This window comes from Lepidochelys kempii, chromosome 8 (genome assembly GCF_965140265.1).
Source record: "Lepidochelys kempii isolate rLepKem1 chromosome 8, rLepKem1.hap2, whole genome shotgun sequence".
NCBI classification, from domain to species: domain Eukaryota; kingdom Metazoa; phylum Chordata; order Testudines; family Cheloniidae; genus Lepidochelys; species Lepidochelys kempii.
The window spans coordinates 44,427,077-44,445,488 of NC_133263.1; the positions used below are offsets into that span (position 1 = coordinate 44,427,077).

The 18,412-nt window shown below is 46.4% G+C and overlaps 1 protein-coding gene across 10 annotated transcripts in view; it reads right to left on the reverse strand.

The window, feature by feature from the left end:
• Positions 1–13,133, reverse strand: part of PACS2 (phosphofurin acidic cluster sorting protein 2) — a 209,295-nt gene extending 196,162 nt beyond the window's left edge. For all 10 annotated transcript variants that reach the window (XR_012160291.1, XM_073356257.1, XM_073356256.1 and 7 more), the window contains exon 1: positions 12,913–13,133. Coding sequence is in view for 9 of the 10 variants with exons in the window: in XM_073356257.1 (XP_073212358.1) it covers positions 12,913–13,034 (122 nt within the window). In the remaining variant the exon portion in view is untranslated. The remainder of the gene's footprint in view (positions 1–12,912) is intronic.
• Between the last annotated feature and the right edge of the window lie 5,279 nt (positions 13,134–18,412).

The window sequence follows — 18,412 nt, forward strand, 5'->3', positions numbered from 1 at the left end:
CAGCTCACCCTGCAACTTTCACTCTGCCCCCTGAAGCTAGCAAGCGCCACTGGGGATAGACTGTAAGTATGTTTCAGCCAGGGCTGTCCCGTAATAAGCAGACATGAAGTAGGTGTCATTTTATGTGGGGTGCTGTCCCCCACAGAACTGTATTCTCCCATTCATCTGCCTGCACTCCAACAGCCCTTCAGTGTGTTAGGGAAGCTGCATTCACTGGTGCAAGGATTACTTGCAGTAGGTCACAATAGCTCACACTGCAATACATGGAGAGATGCATCTACACCCAGAGGGATCATGAACCACTAGTTTCTGTGCTGAGTGATGTCTGCTCTGCAAGCAGAGGAGCACAACAGATTATTCTTGCCACAGGAATTGGCAGCAGGCTGGTACAGAGGTAAGTGCAGGTGATGCTCCAGAGAGGATCCTTGGAACAAGTGTAGGTAACTCTGGACACCTGAGGGTCATCTAGGCAGAACAGGTGAAACGGAGGATAAGAATAGGCGTAGCCAGCTTGTGTTGACTAAACTCATCTCCCACAACTTTTGCTTTAGCAAGGACCTGGTCTGACAGTTTCTCCTAATATACCCAAGTGCTGTGTCCCTGCAGTGCTCCGTATCATATGGATAGAGTGTGACAGTATCCATCAGAGCAGGCAGAACATCACTGAAAGAGGGCAGAGTTAGGGTTGCATAATGGGGGTGGATGCCATGTGATCTGTGTTTCATGGTTTTCAGGAGTACCAGGCACTCAACATTCTGGAAGGGTAGGAGGGGTTCCTGATCAACCTTAATTCTGCATTAAGAAAGTTCTGAGGGCATTAATTTCCCCTGTTTTGGGGGGAAGCGGGAATAATAGGGGACCATGAGCACAAGTAGACTTCCTGGGAACATCTCAGTGGATGTTCTCCCCCTTCTCTCAAAAGGTACCCCAGCCCCTGTTGGAGTACCAGTACTCAAGATAATCTTGCCACGCATGTGGTTTTTAGAGCATTTTGAAAATTGAAAAAAGATCAGCATAGGCTGTACGTTGGGAACCCCTTGATCTAAAGGACCCCAGCTTACACCAATAACTCTACCCTGGCCCTGATGCGGCACAGCAATATTATGGTGTGGCAATAGTACCACCACAGTGAAGGTCGCAACAAGGTTTCCATTATAATGGGGTGAAAAAGGTCAGCTCCCAGACTACTGCACTGGGCAGCACAGCATGGGGAGGAGGTGACCAGCCCTCTGTGGAGAAAGAAGTGGTTCAGGACTATTTAAAAAAGCTGGACGAGCACAGATCCATGGGGCCGGATGTGCTGCATCCGAGAGTGCTAAAGGAATTGGTGGATGTGATTGCAGAGCCATTGGCCATTATCTTTGAAAACTCATGGCGATCGGGGGAAGTCCCGGACGACTGGAAAGAGGGTAACGTAGTACCCATCTTTAAAAAATGGAAGATGGAGGATCCGGGGAACTACAGGCCAGTCAGCCTCACCTCAGTCCCCGGAAAAATCATGGAGCGGGTCCTCAAGGACTCAATTCTGAAGCACTTAGAGAAGAGGAAAGTGATCAGGAACAGTCAGCATGGATTCACCAAGGGCAAGTCATGCCTGACTAATCTAATTGCCTTCTATGACGAGATAACTGGCTCTGTGGATGAGGGGAAAGCAGTGGACATGTTGTTCCTCGACTTTAGCAAAGCTTAGACACTGTCTTCCACAGTATTCTTGCCAGCAAGTTAAAGAAGAATGGGCTGGATGAATGGACTATAAGGTGGAGAGAAAGTTGACTAGATTGTCAGGCTCAACAGGTAGTAATCAATGGCTTCATGTCCAGCTGGCAGCCAGGATCAAGTGGAGTGCCCCAAGGGTCAGTCCTCGGGCCAATTTTGTTCAATATCTTCATAAATGATCTGGAGGATGGTGTGGATTGCAGCCTCAGCAAGTGTGCAGATGACACTAAACTGGGAGGAGAGGTAAATACACTGGAGGGTAGGGATAGGATACAGAGGGACCTAGACAAATTAGGGGATTGGGCCAAAAGAGATCTGATGAGGTTCAACAAGGACAAGTGCAGAGTCCTGCACTTAGGATGGAAGAATCCCATGCGCTGCTACAGACTAGGGACCAAATGGCTAGGCAGCAGTTCTGCAGAAAAGGACCTAGGGGCCACAGTGGACGAGAAGCTGGATATGAGTCAACAGTGTACCCTTGTTGCCAAGAAGGCCAATGGCATTTTGGGATGTATAAGTAGGGGCATTGTCAGCAGATCGAGGGACGTGATCGTTCCCCTCTATTCAACATTGGTGAGGCCTCATCTGGAGTACTGTGTCCAGTTTTGGGCCCCACACTACAAGAAGGAAGTGGAAAAATTGGAGAGTGCGCAGCGAAGGGCAAAAAGAAAAGGAGTACTTGTGGCACCTTAGAGACTAACCAATTTATTTGATCATGAGCTTTCGTGAGCTACAGCTCACTTCATCGGATGCATACCGTGGAAACAAATGGCCCAACTTGATGATCACTTTAGATAAGCTATTACCAGCAGGACAGTGGGGTGGGAGGAGGTATTGTTTCATGGTCTCTGTGTGTATATAATGTCTTCTGCAGTTTCCACGGTATGCATCCGATGAAGTGAGCTGTAGCTCACGAAAGCTCATGCTCAAATAAATTGGTTAGTCTCTAAGGTGCCACAAGTACTCCTTTTCTTTTAACTTAAGGAAATAGATTCAATATGTGTAATGAACCAGCCACTGCCAGTCTCTATTCAAACCCAGGTTAATGGTATCTAGTTTGCATATTAATTCATGCTCAGCAGTTTCTCCTTGGAGTCTGTTTTTGAAGCTTTTCTGTTGCAAAATTGCCACCCTTAAATCTTTTACTGAGTGGCCAGAGAGGCTGAAGTGTTCTACCAGTTTTTGAATGTTATGATTCCTGATGTCAGATTTGTGTCCATTCATTCTTTTGCATAGAGACTGTCCCGTTTGGCCAATGTACATGGCAGAGGGGCATTGCTGGCACATGATGGCATATATCACATTGGTAGATGTGCAGGTGAACGAGCCCCCGATGGTGTGGCTAATGTGATTAGGTCCTATGATGGTGTCACTTGAATAAATATATAAGCCTCTCACAGTTTGTATGGTAACTTCCAACTTATCTGTATGTATGTATCTTACTATATGTTCCATTCTGTGCATCCAATGAAGTGGGCTGTAGCCCACGAAAGCTTATGCTCTAATAAATTTGTTAGTCTCGAAGATGCCACAAGTACTCCTGTTCTTTTTTCTTGTTCTGTGTCTGTACAGAACCTAGCATCATGGAATCCTGATCTGAGACTAGGGCTCCTAGACGCTACGGCAGGGGTGGCCAACCGGTGGCTCCGGAGCCACATGTGGCTCTTCAGAAGTTAATATGCAGCTCCTTGTATAGGTCCCAACTCTGGGGCTGGAGCTACAGGCACCAACTTTCCAATGTGCCAGGGGATGCTCACTGCCCAACCCATGGCTCTGCCATAGCCCCCGCCTCCTCCCCTGAGTCTGCCATGCCTTCGCTCCTCCTCCCCGCCCCCAGCAGACTCCTGCATGCCACAAAACAGCTAATTGGGAGGTGTGGGGAGGGAGGGGGAGGTGTTGATCAGCGGGGCTGCCGGTGGGCAGGAGGCGCTGGGAGCTCATTGGGGGGAGGGGCGTGGCTGCAAACATATCACTGTGGCTTTTTGGCAATGTACATTGGTAAATTCTGGCTCTCTCTCAGGCTCAGGTTGGCCACCCCTGCACTATGGTCATAAAAATAACTATATCTGTGCTATCACCCCATTATACTGCATGCTTCTCTCCCCATTTTTGCACCAAAGGAGCTGAAATAAGCCAGTCTGTGTTTGTCCCACAATAGTTGCACTGACATTTAATGCCTCAAGGAGGAACAGATGGAGCAATGTCTTCGTCCCACCAAACCCCTGGAGAAAAGGCTGCACAAGTGGTATCGTTCCCAGTCAAATATATGGCACAAAGATGTAAAAAGCTTTGGACTTGCTGATCTGAAACAGACATCTGTCCTGCAAGCAGAAAGCATTTAAAGCCTGGAATTCTGACTGGCAACAATTGGGTAAGAGAAAGAATGAGCAGCCCAGCCAGTCACCGCACAGCTACCACGGCATGGTTCTGATCTAGATAAGACACTCAACTGTGTGGAATGAGCTGCTATGAGTTTGCTAGGTAGTTTTTCAAAGAAAGGCTGAAATAGTTGGGTGAGATGGAGATCCTGACTCACCGCTTCCAACTCATGAAAGGCAATGTGATATGGCTGTGAAAAAAGCCAATGAAATCTTGGGATGCATCAGGCGAGGTATTTCCAGTAGAGATAAGGAGGTTTTAGTACCGTTATACAAGGCACTGGTGAGACCTCACCTGGAATACTGTGTGCAGTTCTGGTCTCCCATGTTTAAGAAGGATGAATTCAAACTGGAACAGGTACAGAGAAGGGCTACTAGGATGATCCAAGGAATGGAAAATCTGTCTTATGAAAGGAGACTCAAGGAGCTTGGCTTGTTTAGCCTAACTAAAAGAAGGTTGAGGGGAGATATGATTGCTCTCTATAAATACATCAGAGGGATAAATACCAAAGAGGGAGAGGAATTATTTTAGCTCAGTACCAATGTGGACACAAGAACAAATGGATATAAACTGGTCACTGGAAATTTTAGACTTGAAATTAGACAAAGGTTTCTAACCATCAGAGGAGTGAAGTTTTGGAATAGCCTTCCAAGGGAAGCAGTGGGGGGCAAAAGATCTACCTGGCTTTAAGATTAAACTCAAATTTATGGACGAGATGGTATGATGGAACAACATGATTTTGGTAATTAACTGATCTTTAAATATTCATGGTAAATAGGCCTAATGGCCTGTGATAGGATGTTAGACGGGGTGGGATCTGAGTTACCCAGGAAAGAATTTTCTGTAGTATCTGGCTGGTGAATCTTGCCCATATGCTCAGAGTTTAGCTGATCGCCATATTTGGGGTCGGGAAGGAATTTTCCTCCAGGGCAGATTGGAAGAGGCCCTGGAGGTTTTTCACCTTTCTCTGTAGCATGGGGCACGGGTCACTTGCTGGAGGATTCTCTGCTCCTTGAAGTCTTTAAACCACGATTTGAGGATTTCAATAGCTCAGACATAGGTGAGAGGTTTTTCGCAGAAGTGGGTGGGTGAGATTCTGTGGCCTGCGTTGTGCAGGAGGTCGGACTAGATGATCATAATGGTCTCTTCTGACCTTAGTATCTATGAATCTATGGTTACGCGTACCTTCATTTCCAAACACTTGTTTATTTACCTATCAGCCAATTCTCTCGGTGACTACCCAATTTTCAATAAACAAGCTAGCAACTAGTGAGGTTCCATTCTCTCATGGTGAAACTGGCTCCATGCCCTGTGAGTCTCCACATAATTACTGTATATTACTGTAATCCAATTAAACCTCACTACAAGATGAGCTTCATGTTATCACTTTCAATTAGATTTCAGCCACTTATTGTCTGCATTAAGATCCATTTGGACTAAAAATCCCACACCACTGCTTGAGAAATGGCATTTATCAGCCAAATGACAACAGCAATGCATGTTATACTGAAAGACAGAGAAGACAGTAAAGACTGGATAACAATTACAGTAGCTTTCAGGGAGAGAGAAAACACGGGGAAGTAAACTAACATGACCACTATCCAAGCTTGCTGGTCTCCCAATAGTCAAATTCGCCTCCAATTCTCCACTCCCTCTTTTTCTTCTGATCCCAGCTTCATTAAAAAAAATGGAAGATTTGTTAGAGGCCCAGAGGAATTCTTCAGTCCAGGATTTTCACTAAAGCTAAGAGAAAGACTGAGGATAACAGCGGGCCTGGCAATGCAGCATTATTTGGCAGATGATCATTAATTCCATAGTAACTACCCTCCCAAGAAGGTCAGTCATAAGAGTGGCAGAATTTGGCCCATAGGAATTAGAAGAGCTGCCAAGACATGACGCAAATAAGCAGACTAACAGGCCAACTTCCCATGCAAAGGCAAACTATGAGATGCGTTTAGAAAATACAGACCAGGGTTTACAGAGGAACATAATGGCACTCTGAAAAGTTTTCAGCATTTGCTTCTTGCTCATTTGTTGGGCTACAGTTCCTCTTCAAGCACAGACTATATGTGGAGTGACTAGGTTGAGACGCTCCATATTTTCCCTCTGATCTTTCTTCCTAACTGTCAAGTTTTTGCTTTCCTTCACCCCAGTGACCCATGATCAGCTGAAGGTTGGTCTTTGACTTAAGGCACTGGGCTAACTCAGTTCTATTCCCACCTTCACCAAAAGCTTCCTGGATGACCTAAAGCAAGTCACTTTCCCCTCTCTGTCCCTCAGATCTTTATCTGCAAAATGGAGATAATATTTCACTACCTCTTATGTGTGTTGAAGGAAAGTTAACACTGAAGTGCTCATACACTACACTGATGAACAAAGAAATCTCAGCTTATTTATAACACTAACTTCTTCTGAGCTCTATTCAGTTTGCTTCCTTGATTTCTCCCAGTGATGTATGAGGAAACAAACTTACCCCAATAAGATGTATGTGCGAGACCAAGTTTGAGTGCTTTCAAACATCCTGGAAACAGATCAATAGCCTAATGCAAACCCTGTCATGGATGAAAATATTAATCCAACCACATTTTTTATTCTGGAGATCACTTAGCAAGACAGTCTCTTACAGTCTTGAGACCACCTCCTCCACTTCCCCAGCCATCCCCCTCAATCTCCCAGTGAGAGAACTCAAAATGTTCTCTCAAAATGGGGAGGTTGTCGCATTCACCATAGTAGAATAGCCAACTTACACAGCACTTTCCACCTTCAAAGCAGTTTGCAAACGGTAACAAATGAATCTCCATTTTTCAGATTGGGGAAACTGAGGCAGGAGCAGTTAACTAAAATCATACAAGTCAGTGGCAAACTCTGAATGAGAAGTCGGGATTTTACAGTTGCAAATTCTGTCTTCAGACAACTTGACCATGCTGCCTCTTGAACCAGCAGCATAATTCGAGAAACATACAACTCTAGTTTCTTTTCTCAAAATCATTTTTTAAAAGTTTTAGAGGAAATGTTATGCAATATATCCTTCCTCTAAAAACAGCAGTTCACTGCACAAGAGTGAGACTAGTAGGGAAGAAACAGGTAGACAGCTTCTTCCCTCTGAAATATACTTGTCAAGACTCTTTGTTGATAAGATAACACCAGTGATGTGATTGCAATGACTGAAACAAGGAACTTGATTTTCTGAGAAGCTGATTACCCACAACTCCAATTTAAGGCAATGGGTGCTACACATACCCAATTCCTCTAAATATCAGGCCCAAGAAAGCTATTATATACATAAAGGAAAGCTGTGTCTGTCACTATCAGATGGGTAGGAAGCCAGAGGGCTAAAATCCAGAAAGGCTACATAGTTTTAACATAGCTGCAGCATATGGTTTTGATGGAGTGATATCAACAGCCTGCTCTGCATGACTGAGGTATTATGGTCGCTAATACCACAGAAGTACTTTTATACATACAGCAACAACTGTCCACAAAGTACTTTTAAAAAAAAAACAGCTGACATCAACAGAAGAATAAGCACATCAAATCATTTGTTACACAAAGAAGCTGATCCCTCTCTTTCAAAGAGAAACCACACTCCCTTCCACCTAATGTACAAAGAATCAAGCACAGGGGACACAAAGATTTAACTGAGCAGGAGAGTGAATTTGTATGGGGGGGTGGAGGGTGAGAAAACCTGGATTTGTGCTGGAAATGGCCCACCTGATGATCACTTTAGATAAGCTATTACCAGCAGGACAGTGGGGTGGGAGGAGGTATTGTTTCATATTCTCTGTGTATATATAAAGCCTGCTGCAGTTTCCACGATATGCATCTGAGGAAGTGAGCTGTAGCTCACGAAAGCTTATGCTCAAATAAATTGGTTAGTCTCTAAGGTGCCACAAGTACTCCTTTTCTTTTTGCGAATACAGACTAACACGGCTGTTACTCTGATAACTGAGCTATGTGTCACTGAAGAAAACTATGGTTCTTTGCCACTATTTTTCACAAACTAAATATGGCTTCTGAGAACATTTCTCCCCATAAAGCAACTAGATACTTAGCCCTTCAAGTTTTAGTAAGTCCACATGAACTGGCTGGACTTCCAGTAAATCAAAACTAAAAGGAGATCTTCCTCTCGTCCTTGTGAAGAGTGATATTGCATATATTATCCACCACAAAGTCTGCTAATCAGCGATCAACTGGACAAAATGAGCAAAGCATTCCAGTCAATCAACTCTCAGTGTACCAGTCCACCCACAACACTCAAGGCTTCATACCAGCTACACAGGGCAATTCACTGAATGAGACCGTTGCCTTTTATTTCCTTTATTGGCAAGCTCTTGTCCACAAAAGCATTCCAAAATATGTCACATTCCCCAGTGCGTGTGTGTGTTGAGAAAAAAAATAACTGCAGGCACTTAGCCCCAATTATGTATTTCAATAAAGCAAGCACTTGCTGGTCCAATCACTGCTCCCCTCTATTGCTGTATGCCAACAGGGTAGGAATGTCTCTGAAATGGAAACAAATGTCTCTAGAGATTTATCTACACTAACCTAAACTTTTTAAAAGGGAAGGAAATGTTCCCTCCCAAAGCATGATCCTTCTGCATATTCCACCCATTCTCTGCCTTTTTACTGAGTTCAAAGCAGTGGAGTTTGAAGAGTCTTAAAAGTCAACAGGCGCACAGAAGAGAAATTGCAGCCAATGAAAATCCAAAGGAAAACACCAAGCCCATTTTCCTCTCCACTCTCCTCCATGTATTCACAGATGTCTGCTTGAAGAGGGAGCTCTCATTCTCATAGAGTATACTGTGTCTTCTAATGTCACCTTTTGATTATAGCATGTCTCAAGGACATTCCTGCATCCCAGGAGGTGATACTTGCAATATTCATGGTCAAAAGTTTCAAAGATGAGTGCCTGAACTTAAATATAGTCTTAGGAAAGTAACTTTAGCACTCCTTTTTTAATATCTTGCCCTCTCCAATCACAGACACCCTTGTGTTCTTATGTAGCACTGCACCACATACAATGAAATGCAAAACAGTAGTCTGATGTAATGTTAACAGGTAGAGTTAAAACAGCCAGGAAAGGCTAATAATGGTTCACTGAACAACTTAACACAGCAGCATTTATATATATATATATATATATATATACACACACACACGGAATATTTTTTATTTCTGATTAACTGTGTAGCATATTATTGTTTGTTCTAAAATGTGCAGCATAAAATACAGATGCACTGACACCAAACTAATGTTTCTGTAGGAACCTCAACTTTTCAATCTTCTGACTTAGTTTTGGCTGTGCACTCAGTGTTTTTATTAGTCTACTGCGTTTTGCAGACCTGCCAAGTGTCATACGTCTCTCACAAAATTCACACCTGCAGGGTGACACGCATTCCCACGGCCCAGACTGAATATTCTGCATCCAAATGGGCTGCAGCAACATCTGACAATTATGGTTCGGCCACCAGACGCCGCTGTGGCACCTGGGGGGGAAGCATGCAGCCAAGCAGCTTCTGTCTGCTGCTCCCCCTGCTGGACCTGGAAACAGCACCATGAGGAGCAGGCAGTGACAGCAACCACAGGGAGGAGGCAGGGTGGAACCGACCAGACTCCCATACCCAGCACCAACCACCAAATAGGTCTCAGTTGCCCCCAGTCCTTAGACACCCACTGGGTTTCACAATGTGCCCTATGGCTTCTATCCCCAGACTCTCACAAATCCAGTTTCCTTCCCAGATATCCCCAGACACTCCCATAACCCAGCTTCCCTCAAACCCCAGTTCCACACACACAAATTCAAGTTTTCTTATGCCCAGCTTTCTGCAGCCATCTCCATCAGTCCCCCAGCCATTACCAACCTCCACCCAGCCAAATTCAGCCTTCCTCCCAGCCCTCACTTTGTATTTTATTTGTTTGGGTTTTTAGAAATAAAAATGGTCTCTAGTGATGTTAGCCTCCAACTAATCCCAGTCACCATTTGAAATACACACCTCCTTGAGGTACTTAGGTTTTGTTGTTGTTGTTGTTTTTTTTAACAAGGCTGAGTTATAAAAGCAGAATCATCATGTACATAAATAGATTGGATGATTGCAGCAAGAGAAAACTTTTCAGAGTTTAATTTGCAGAATGTAGCCAGAATTGTGGAGGTCTCTTATAATTGTGGGAACTACAATTTCTCCCAGTTCCCAACAATCTCCTCCTGTTCCTGATGCTAAAGTAGGGATTTGAAGGATTTTGTTGTGTGTGTGTGTTTAACTGAAAAAGTGATGATCACACTCATGCAAACTGTCACACTAGAAACCTGACAACACACCTTGAGTCTTCTCAGGCTACTTTAAAGTCACAATAAATACAGAGCTTGTTGGGGTGTCTGCTAAAATGTTAGATTACTGGGCATACTTGGTGATTTCACTCCTATATTCATTTGTTTCCCCCTAAACCAAGCAAAGACAGTAGCACTTCAAGAACTCTTGTCACTGTCACCTGCCAAAACCCCGTCGTTTTTGGTGTGACCCTGCTGAGAAAAAAAAAAAAGGAGAGAATATTTTTTCCTACACAAACAAGACGACAAATAAAGGGATCTTCCTCAAACATTCAAATATACTCCCCTTTGGGCAGATACCAAGCATGGAAATATCAGCCCAGAAAGTTTGGAGAGTTATGAGCAAGTGAAAAGAGCTTGTTAGAATGGAAATGCACTTTCAGCCCGATTACCAGAAGCCTAGACATCTGGTATAACATATTCAGACAAAACTGTTACAAGATACTGATTAAAAGCTTGTGCATTTCTCAACTAGTGTGGCAGACTCATTTCAGGAAGAGGGCATACAAGGGGCAAAAGAAGGGGTCAGAATTAATAGGGAAAGCTGCAAACATTCTGCCCCTCTTAAAGTAAAGCAGCAGGCCATTACTTGAAAGCTCACCATGCTCACAATTTGGCCTCTGGTGAAAATGGCTGTGAGAGCAGCTCACATGTACAGGGCAGCAGCCCACCAACCCAATATTCTCTGCTCAATCTAATTGAGTACTAATGGGTAAAGAGTAAAGGGAGCAGCAACTATCTGCTAATCTACCCCAAGGTGGGGAGCACCAAACGAAGTTGGGACACCTGTTTACTCTGCACACGGAGCCAGAGATCTTTTTATTGAGTGAACAGCAGTGAAAATGAAAAGCAGGCAACCTCCAGATTCTATGCGCCTCATGTCCTGAAGTCCCTTAAACCCGATGAAGTGAGCTGTAGCTCACGAAAGCTTATGCTCAAATAAATTTGTTCATCTCTAAGGTGCCACAAGTACTCCTTTTCTTTAGACCCTGTAGTTTACCTGTGGTCGCATTCCTATTCTCATGGACCATTGAAGCCTGGGGTTGAACACAGACATCTCTGGAGTACTGGGATAAGGGAGCACAGACAATGACATGAGTCTAGGGAGCATGGCTCAGCAGTGGAGGTTCCCCAGTGACTCTCCTCCCAGTGCTGCTGCCTGCCAAAGTTCCCTGAATGCCTAGTTCACAGCATTCCATCCATCAACCTGTCTGCCCATTGTTCACATCCAGTTTGTGTCATTTTTATCATAAAAAGCCAGGCTGAGGATTTGTCTCTAGAAACAAGAAAACATGACTTGATATTAATTTAGGAAGCTTGCTTTTATGTTTTTTCTTCTGTTATGATCATAAAAACCCTGACAACAGAAGTTTATCTGGGCTGGGGGAGCATGAGGGAGATGTCAGGGCTAAACAATGGGACCAGTGTGACAATGCAAGTAAGGTGCACTGCTGCCCAGCTAAACTCCCACCCACACGCTTTTTCCATCATCCCACCCACCACAAAGCCCCATTTCACACAGCTTAAGGTGTTCTCATGCCAGTTCATTTTTGAACAACTAATACCCACCAAATAAATAACAAGTAACGAACGGGAAGATGCTAGTAAGTACTATTAAAAATTAAGGAATTTGCAAACAGAAGCTAATCAACAGATGCAGTCCCGAAAGCCAGGATGTCACCAGCTAAACCAAGCCTCCCCTGCCCATTCATGTCAATTCACATGCCTTACCACCCAACCAACAATAAGTGCCCTTTCCAGTCCACCCACAAGGCACTCACCCAGTCCCTCCAGACACACAACCCTAACCCCATGCTCCCTCCTCCCCACCCCTTCCAGGTACAGACCTCACAGGCACGCATCTAGGGAACACAGCTGGGGCTTAGGCTGCCCATCTGGGTACAGAGGTGGGGCAGGACAGGTGCATAGAGGCGGACATGCCCCAGAGCAGCCCCAGGGCTGAGCGGTCTGTGAGGGAACAAGCACGGCTGCGGAGGAGCGGGGGGCACTGCCTGCCTGCAGGAGCGCAGGTGCAGGTCCCCACCTCAGTGCTAACTAACGGCACATCCGGAGCTGAATCCGAGCCCTGAGCTGGGCCCCGCGCCCTGAACACAGCCAGGCTCTCCCCGCCTAGCAGGGGGTCCGGGGCAGGTCCCCCCCACGCCGGGGCAGCCTCCCGGGGCAGGGCAGCCAGGACCAACACGGGGGACCCGTCAGGAGCACACCCAGGGCTCTCACGGGTCCTGCGGACCCCCCCTCCCCCCGGCCCAGAGCTGGAAGGGAAGGGGGCTCCGCGGGGAGGAGGAACCGGGGGCACGGGGGGCTGCCCCGCCTGGTCCGCTGTGGGCGGGGAGCCCGCAGGCTCGGCCTGGCCTGGGGGCAGGGACGGGGCCCGGACCGCCATGGGGGTTGCAGGCAGCCCGCGGCAGGGGCTGCCCCGGTGCAGGCCTACCCGGGAGCGGAGGGGGGCGGCGGCTCGGCCCGGGGCTAACCTGGGGACGCAGCTGGGGCTGGAACCGTCGATCTCCCAGGTGGCGAATAGGTTCATGGGCACCGGGCGGCTCAGCACCCCGGCGCCGCCCGGGAAGCTCAGGCGGCCCCGCTCCGCCGCCATCGCCACAGCCGCCTCGCTCCCGCAGCGGAGCCGGCAGCCGCCTGCAGCGAGACGAACGCACCCCGCGACCGGTCACTACGCCGCGCCTACCGCGGCCGGCCAGGGTCACATGGAGGGGGCGGGGCCAGAGCGCGGCGTGAGGGAGGAGCGTGGAGAAGGGAGGGGCCTAGGTAGATAAGGGGCGGGGCTTGTGGGAGAGCGGAGCTTGGAGTACAAGCCCCGGTAGAAAAGGTGCAGTGGCTGGGCGGTGGTACAGGACTCGGAGCGAAGAGGGGACCGGTCTGTATGGAGGGGTTATTGAGTCCCGGGTCTTCCAGCCTTACCAGAGAAGATAAGGCTGTGTTGCAGCGGGGAGTTTAGTAATGGTAGAAGCTTCCTGTTTGAGTACTCGAGTTGTTATTTAAAGAATGGCTCTTTGTCTTCACCCTTCAGAGCCTGCAGATAGGGAGGAGTTTGGGGAAGGGGGAGAGAGAAACAGACAGAAGCCCACGGGGCGGTGCTTAGGAAGAAGAAGCCTAGGAGTCAGCAGAAGGAAAGTGGAAGAGCCTGGGGAAAGGCAGGTATTTGGAGAGTTGAAGGGGAGGATCTTAAGGCTAAGAGAGGAGGAGCTTGGACAAGGGCCTGCAGGGCAAAAGTCTGCGAGACGTGGGGAGCCTGGAGAGTGGAAGTTTGGAGAAGGAAGCAGAACAAACCTGCATGAGGAAAATAAGACAGGAGAGATGCGAGGATGTTTCGGGAAAGGCTGGGGAACCATAGGGAGAAAGAACTCGTAAATGTGTGGAAGAGCCTGGGATGTGGGAGGAACATACAGAGGACAGGAACCTGAAAAGAGAACAAGGAGTCCGGTAGCACCTTAAAGACTTACAGATTTATTTGGGCATAAGCTTCTGTGGGTAAAAAACCCACTTTTTCAAATGCATGGAGTGAAAATTACAGATGCAGATGTAAATATAAAGAAAAGGAGTACTTGTGGCACTTTAGAGACTAACCAATTTATTTGAGCATAAGCTTTCGGATGCAACGGATGAAGTGAGCTGTAGCTCACAAAAGCTTATGCTCAAATAAACGTGTTAGTCTCTAAGGTGCCACAAGTCCTCCCTTTTCTTTTTGCGAAAACAGACTAACACGGCTGCTACTCTGAAAGATGTAAACATACTGACACATGAAGAGAAGGGAGTTACAGGGAGAGGGATGGATCAATGCTTTGAGCCTGCTAAACCCAGGGTTGTGAGTTCAATCCTTGAGGGGGCCATTTAGGGATCTGGGGCAAAAATTGGGGATTGGTCCTGCTTTGAGCAGGGGGTTGGACTAGATGACCTTCTAAGGTCCCTTCCAACCCTGATATTCCACTATTATGATTCTATGATACCACAGAAGTGGAGAACCATGCTGACAGGGCCAATTCGATCAGGGTAGATGTAGTCCAGTCCCAATAATTGAGAAGGAGGTGTCAATTCCAGGAGAGGCAAAGCTGCTTTTGTAATGAGCCAGCCACTCCCAGTCCCTATTGAAGCCCAAATTAATGGTGTTAAATTTGAAAATGAATTTTGGATCTGCAGTTTCTCTTTGAAGTCTGTTTCTGAAGCTTTTTTGTCCAAGTATGGCTACTTTCAAATCTGTTATAGAATGTCCAGGAAGACTGAGGTGTTCTCCTACTGGCTTTTGTATGTTGCCATTCCTGATGTCCTATTTGTGTCCATTTATTCTTTTACATAGGGACTGTCCGGTTTGGCAAATGTACATGGCAGAGGGGCACTGCTGGCACATGATGGCATATATCACATTAGTAGATGTGCAGGTGAACGATACCCATCTCGCTCTGTCAATCTGTTTCCTCACTTCCCCAGGTGGGTATTGCAGTTTTAAGAATGCTTGATAAAGATCTTGTAGGTGTTTGTCTCTGTCTGAGGGATTGGAGCAAATTTAATTGTATCTTAGGGCTTGGCTGTAGACAATGGACCATGTGATGTGACTACGATGGAAGCTGGAGGCATGTAGGTAAGTGTAGCGGTCAGTAGGTTTCTGGTATAAGGTGGTGTTTGTGACCATCACTTATTTGCACTGTAGTGTCCAGGAAGTGGATCTCTTGTGTGGATTGGTCTAGGCTGAGGTTGATGGTGGGGTGGAAATTGTTGAAATCCAAGTGGAATTCTTCAAGGGCCTCCTTCCCATGTGTCCATATGATGATGTCATCAATGTAGTACAAGTAGAGGAGGGGCGCTAGGGGATGAGAGCTGAGGAAGCGTTGTTCTAAGCCGGCCATAAAAATGTTGGCATACTGTGGGGCCATGCGGGTACCCATAGCAGTGCCACTGACTCGAAGGTATAAGTTGCCCCCAAATCTGAAATGGTTGTGGGTGAGGACAAAGCTCAGCCACCAGATGTCCCATGGCCTTATCAGGGATACTGTTCTTGACAGCTTGTAGTCCATCCTTGTATGGAATATTTGGTATAAAGAGCTTCTACATCCATGGTTGCCAGGATGGTGTTTTCAGGAAGATCACCAATGCATTGTAGTTTCCTCAGAAAGTCGGTGGTGTCTCGAAGATAGCTAGGAGTGCTGGTAGCGTAGGGTCTCAGGAGAGAGTCCAAATAGCCAGATAATCCTGCTGTAAGAGTGCTGATGCCTGAGATGATGAGGCGTCAAGGGTTTCCAAGTTTAGGGATCTTTGGTAGCAGATAGAATATCCCTGGTTGGGGCTCTGGGGGTGTGTCCATGTAGATTTGCTCCCATGCTGTAGCAGGGAGTTTCTTGAGCAGATGGTGTAGTTTCTTTCTTTTGGTACTCCTCAGTGGGATCAGAGGATAGTGGCCTTTAGAATGTGGTGTTGGAGAGTTGCCTGGCAGCCTCCTGTTCATAATCCGGCCTGTTCATTATGACTACAGCACCTCCTTTCTCAGCCCCTTTGATTATGTCCTCACCCATAACTATTTCACATTTGGGGACAATGTATACCTTCAAATCAGCGGCACTGCTATGGGTACCCGCTTGGCCCCACAGTATGCCAACATTTTTGTGGCTGACTTAGAACAACGCTTCCTCAGCTCTCGTCCCCTAATGCCCCTACTCTACTTGTGCTACATTGATGACATCTTCATCATCTGGACCCATGGTAAAGAAGCCCTTGAGGAATTCCACCATGATTTCAACAATTTCCATCCCACCATCAACCTCAGCCTGGACCAGTCCACACAAGAGATCCACTTCCTGGACACTATAGTGCTAATAAGCAATGGTCACGTAAACACCACCCTATTATTGGAAACCTACTGACCGCTATACCTACCTCCATGCCTCCAGCTTTCATCCAGACCAAACCACACGACCCACTGTCTATAGCCAAGCTCTACAATACAACTGCATTTGCTCCAACCCCTCAGACAGAGAAAAACACCTACAAGATCTCTATCAAGCGCTCTTACAACTCCAATACCCACCTGGGGAAGTGAGGAAACTGATTGACAGAGCGAGATGGGTACCCAGAAGTTACCTACTATAGGACAGGCCCAACAAAGAAAATAACAGAACGCTACTAACCATCACCTTCAGCCCGCAACGAAAACCTCTCCAACGCATCATCAAGGATCTAGAACCTATCCTGAAGGATGACCCATCACTCTCACAGATTTTGGGAGACAGGCCAGTCCTTGCTTACAGACAGTTCCCCAACCTGAAGCAAATACTCACCTAGCAACCACACAAAAAAACAGTAAACCAGGAACCTATCCTTGCACAAAGCCTGTTGCCAACTGTGTCCACATATCTATTCAGGAGACACCATCATAGGGCCTAATCACATCAGCCATGCCATCAGGGGCTTGTTCATCTGCGCATCTACCAATGTGATATATGCCATCATGTGCCAGCAATACCCCTCTGCCATGTACATTGGCCAAACTGGACAGTCTCTACGTAAAAGAATAAATGGACACAAATCAGAGATCAAGAATTATAACATTCAAAAACCACTTGGAGAACACTTCAATCTCTCTGGTCACTCGATTACAGACCTAAAAGTGGCAATTCTTCAACAATAAAACCTCAAAAACAGACTCCGAGAGACTGCTGAATTGGAATTAATTTGCAAACTTGACACCATTAAATTAGGCTCGAATAAAGACTGGGAGTGGATGTGTCATTACACAAAGCAAAACTATTTCCCCGTTTATTTTCCACCCTTACTGTTCCTCACACATTCTTGTCAACTGCTGGAAATGGCCCACCTTGATTATCACTACAAAAATTTTTTTTTTTTTCCCCCTCTCCTGCTGGTAATAGCTCAACTTACCTGACCGCTCTTGTTACAGTGTGTATAGTAACACCCATTGTTTCATGTTCTCTGTGTATAAAAGATCTCCCCACTGTATTTTCCACTGAACGCATCCGCTGATGTGAGCTGTAGCTCACGAAAGCTTATGCTCAAATCAATTTGTTAGTCTCTAAGGTGCCATATGTACTCCTTTTCTTTTTGCGGATACAGACTAACATGGCTGCTACTATGAAACCTACCCTTGTTAGCAAAAGGTTAGTGATTGCCTTGGCTACTTGCATCACAGCAGCCCCCACGGTAGATTTGCCCACTCCGATTTGATTCCTGACTGACAGGTAGCAGTTAGGCATTGCAAGCTTCCACAGGGCTATTGCCACTTGCTTCTCAACTGTCAGGGCAGGTCTCATCTTGGTATTCCTGTGCTTCAGGGCAGGGGAAAGCAACTCACAAGGTTTCATGAAAGTGGCCTTATGCATGCAAAAGTTTCGCAACCACGGGGAATCATCCCAAACCCGCAACACTATGCGGTCCCACCAGTCTGTGCTTGTTTGCTGGGCCTAGAATCAGCGTTCCACTGTATAAACGTGCCTCATTGACACCATGATATCCCCATTGCCACAGCCCGTGTTTTCAGGAATGTCTGTGTCCATGTTCGCCTCACAATCTTCCTCATGCGGGTGGTTCCTAGCTAGGCTCTGCACATACCGCAGGATAATGCGTGAGGCATTTACAATGCTCACAAAAGCACTGCAGCTGAGCGGGCTCCATGCTTGCCATGCTATGGTGTCTGCATGGATAACCCAGGAAAAAAGGCATGAAACGATTGTTTGCCATTGCTTTAAAGGAGGGAGGAGAGACTGAAGACACATGCCCACAATCACCTGTAACAATGTTTTTGCCCCATCAGGCATTGGGAGCTTAACGCAGAATTCTAATGGGCAGTGGGTACTGTAGGATAGCTACCCACAGTGCACCACTCCGTGAGTCAATACTAGCCACAGTATTGAGGACACACTCCACCGACCTAATGTGCTTAGTGGGGACACACATGATCGACAGTATAAAATTGGTTACTAAAGATCGACTTCTATAAAATGGACCTAATTT